General features: G+C 56.3%; 1 protein-coding gene across 1 annotated transcript in view; it reads right to left on the bottom strand.

The window, feature by feature from the left end:
* H257_18666 (hypothetical protein) overlaps window positions 1-2,152 on the bottom strand; it is a gene marked incomplete at both ends in the record, with an annotated part of 5,091 nt that extends 2,939 nt beyond the window's left edge. Inside the window, 2 exons of the mRNA XM_009847760.1 lie at window positions 54-799; window positions 1,158-2,152. Of these exons, the coding sequence (XP_009846062.1) occupies window positions 54-799; window positions 1,158-2,152 (1,741 nt within the window). The remainder of the gene's footprint in view (window positions 1-53; window positions 800-1,157) is intronic.
* Window positions 2,153-4,060: the final 1,908 nt, after the last annotated feature.

The raw sequence follows: 4,060 nt of genomic DNA, 5'->3' as shown, positions 1-4,060 counted from the left end.
GAGACAGCCAATGGCCGCCCAGTGGTCCCGTGGTCCATGTGCTCCGGACATACGGGTGTGGCTTTGGATGATTGCGTCTGTTGCTCCAAGGGCGCGAAGAGCACACATGAGGTCTCCGGGGGTGGTTTTGGATGGGTTGGGGTATTCGAGGTGGTGAAAGGAGAGGCCGTTGTCGAGCACACCAGCGTATTGGTATACCATGACCACGGAGATGTCACGAAGGAAGAGGTATCCACGACGTGGAGCTGCCCATGCCTGGACGGTACGTTGGAGGGGATCGCCGAGGAGCTGCTGGCCATGTTCCATGAGGCCGCCACGGAAGGTGAGGCCGTAGCGTTCCTGACAGATGTCCTCGATCTCGCGCCGGTAGTTGAGTGTGCTAAGTGTTTCCTCCTGGGGCTGTAATGATGGGTTGATTGAGAATTGGATGCGTACTTTGGCGTCAGCAAAGTGTCGCTCGATATCGACAATATCGTCGGCATTGAATCCTTGGAAAAGGTGTGCCTCATGATCCCAGTATCGTTGCATGGTGCGGTACATGATCGGCTGGCCTTCGTCGTGTAGGGTTCGGATACCCGGAAATTGAAGGGCTGTGTTGGTGTCATACTCCTCCTGGTCGTCGTCTTCAATGGATTGGCCAGCTGCCCCCTGCTCGGTCGGTGCTGGTTCGTAGGTATTCGGTTGGTATTGTGGGGGGCGGGTAGCGCATGTCGTGGTGCCGCTTGATCGGTGGAAAGTTGAACGAGGGGTGGGGAAAATCGAGGTCTGGTTCAATATCGGAGTAGTGGCGTTTGGCTGGCTGTGGACGATGTGGGTGTTCAGTGGAGCCAGTAGGAGGGGTGAGATGGCTGTGGGGCTGTCCCGTTGGCTGTACGGCTAGTGGGCTTGGCGGCTCGGTGCTGTCATTGTTTGTATGTTGGATGGTTGTCTCAGTGGGGTTGTTTGTGGTATGCTGCATATTGGAGGATGCTGGGTGTGAACGATCTGTGCCCAGTGGGCATGTAGCCGTTGGGGTGGTTTGCGTGCGCTGCCCAACGGAGGTTTGGAGTGTTCGTGAGGGGTAGGTGGTGTGGAGTGGGACATCACATGAGGTCAATGTGATGGGGTTGTGTGATGTTTCCTGACTGGGATGGAGATAGGCGGTATGGGGAGGGTACGTGGTGGACCAGAGCGTGGTGCGGGGGGGATCTGGGGTTAGAAGCAGGTTCGTAGTAGTGCGAGATACGTCCCCGGATTCGGTGGTGTGGGCTGGCTTGGGCTGGAGGGGAGAGAGGGCAGGGCGTGTGGAAGAAGGGGCTGGACGCGAGTGCGGATGGTTCGTGGTCGGGAGAGGTGTTGCGCGTGCTGAGGGAGGACCGGCTCGCGTGGGTGACGGGGCAGTGTCGGCGTGCTGGGGTGCCTGTGAGTGATGTGGCCCATGGGATGGGATGGGAGGGGTGGGTGCAGCGGAATGCCCATGGAGGGCAGTAATGGGTGGATTGATGGGTGCGGTGTCGCTTGGAAGAGTGTTAGGATGGGGTGCCAGAGTGTTGCGAGTTGTGGCTGCATAGGTAGAAGCGGTTTGCCGCCAGATGTCTGGAAGGGAGCTTTGTGTAGAGGGACCATTGGCCAGCTTGGAAGGGTGGAGGGCTACAGGAGCCGGAGAGCGTGGCGTATGCGGACTATCCAGAGTTGGCGGAGTCGTACCCATGCGATGGGAAGGGTATGAGACATGGGGCAGCCTGGGGCGGATGGGCTGGACGTCGTCTGAGAGAGGGTTGGCCTGGTGGGTGCGTAGTGTGACATCTGGGATGGGACTAGTTGTGCCTGGCCGGGCGGAACGTGGATGTGCATGCCGCTTTCGAGGTGCAGCCCGTTTGGTGTTGCAGCGGTCGTGGCGAGCCAGGAACTTGTCCGCTGCACGTTTTGACCGTGGTTGGCGGGCGGCGAGCGGTGTGTCGACCGGGCATTCTGTAGTATCGGAGGCAGAGTCGTTGTCGGATGAGTGTGGTGGAGGTTGGCGGATGATGCCCGTAGCCGGCACAAGGATGGCTGTGGGAACGCCGTTGCGTTGCACGTAAACGGTGGCCATGGGGGTTGGCATGGGCGCGGTGACTGACAGTGTCGGGTTGTTTGCCTGCAGCTTACCGGGGTCCGTCGGTAGCGTGGGCATGTTCGTTGATGTATCCTTTGGTGTGCTCGGGGCGCAGCCACCCACTTGTGGGTTACCAGGTATATTTGGGAATGACTTCGAGGTACCGAAATCCGTGCATTTCAATTAACGAGAATCGATTACCTAGAAACAAGCCGAAGATGTCAGTAGAAACAAGCCGAAGATGTCAGTAAATTGCTACGCATATTGCTGCCCAATAACCCCCCCCGAACTACACACTTACGTTGGCATACGCCAAGATTAGTAGGGGAAGTGGCGAAAAACACTCGCAACGTATGCGTATCAAAACTTATCTGGTAACGTTAACGGCTTATCATTCTACCGGCAATATTCTTTTTGTCATACCTGCGTCATTTATCGAGTACAACAGCGGAACCACTCGAGTCAAACCACTCGTACAACATCGTACGAGTAGTTTGACTCGAGTGCTTCTGGAATAACATTGTAGCTAACACTTAGGTATCAACTTGGTAGTGTCGGGTTTGATATTCCTCATCAATCCTCTTGATGAACCAAGAACCACCAAGAAAAATGCTATATAGTACAATTGTTGTCGTATTCCACCCACCTTTTCACATTCACGCTTCACATCTCACAAACCTTTACCACGTTGTTGATATCTGTTCTGCCGCGTCCGCAGAAGTGCGTCGTGTGCCCTTGGGAATGACCGAGGGCAAACTGCACCTACATGGGATATCGAGAACCTTCTGGTTTCGACGCGTGGCCGATATCGACGACTGGTTAGTATAAAAGGTTAATACCAGTCAGTTTGCATCGAGAGTCTAACCACCGTTGTGGTTGCTGTGCCGGTCGACGGAGCGTCGAGAGTACGGGGTGAGGAACATAGAATTCTTTAGAGCACGTATCGATCTGAAGCAATTCGTGATACGGAAGTGGAGCCGTCAAGCCGCAAGTTTCGGTCGCCGGAGCGCGACGACGACACAGTGCGTATGGCGCCACGGGGGCGCGAAGGTCGCGGACGTTTCCGTGGGCCTTTCGGCTCTCCTCGAAGAAACCAACCCCAACCCGTTGATCGGATGGGGTTTGGTGTCCAAGGTGGAGTGGGAATGACGTCAAGTTGGGCGCCATCGGCTGTGCCAACGCGAGCTGCGGCGGAAGTGCCGCTGCCTGGCGCATCATCTGCTGGTGCGAGTGCACCTGGTGATGTGGACATGGGCGAAGACGAGCCCGTGAAAGTGCTGAATGCACCGGCTTTACCGCTGCCGCCCTCGTTCAAGGGATCGACGAAGGCGGAGCGTCGTGCGTTTATGCGAGAATATCAGCGATACACGTCGCAGATTATGGCATTGCAATCAACGGGTCAACGTCCGTTTTTGATGCCAGTCGGCGCGTGTATGGACCTGTTTTCAAAGCGACGCATCGCTATGTTTGACTTTGGAAAGTCACATGGCGATGTGACAGAAGACGAGTGGGTGGCCTGGTTTATGGAGGCCCACGATGAAGAACCCGTTGAGTTGGACGCGCTGAAGAAGCGCCTTCAGGTGTCCGTACAGTTCGACACCAAGATCCTCGACGCCGATAGTCGAGTGAGTCGAATGCTCGACAATTTGATGAAAACCCTGGAGGCGGACGGCCAAGAGTGGGTGCTTCATCAGGAAGGGAAGTTGGTGGTGGGAATCATCACCAAAGCGATCAAGCCAGCAACGCTCCAGCTGATCGTGACGAAGCAGCTGCAACTGCAGCGGAACAAAGTGCTCAAGTCAGACGTGTTTCGCTACGTCAAGTGGCTGCGGCAATTCGCCATTGGGTACCAGCTGTATGGCGGCATGGACGAAGAAAAACCTTCGAAGCCGCCGGCAGAGGAGCCGCGGAAGGAAAACTCGCGGTCTCGTCCACGTTTCACTCCGGTCTGCGAAGAAAAGCGGCCCAGCGGCGCGTCTGTCGCAC

Source organism: Aphanomyces astaci, assembly GCF_000520075.1.
Source record: "Aphanomyces astaci strain APO3 unplaced genomic scaffold supercont1.196, whole genome shotgun sequence".
Taxonomy (NCBI): Eukaryota; Oomycota; class Saprolegniomycetes; order Saprolegniales; family Verrucalvaceae; genus Aphanomyces; species Aphanomyces astaci.
The sequence above is the reverse complement of the archived record's forward strand: the minus strand, read 5'-3'. Positions and strand labels throughout refer to the sequence as shown.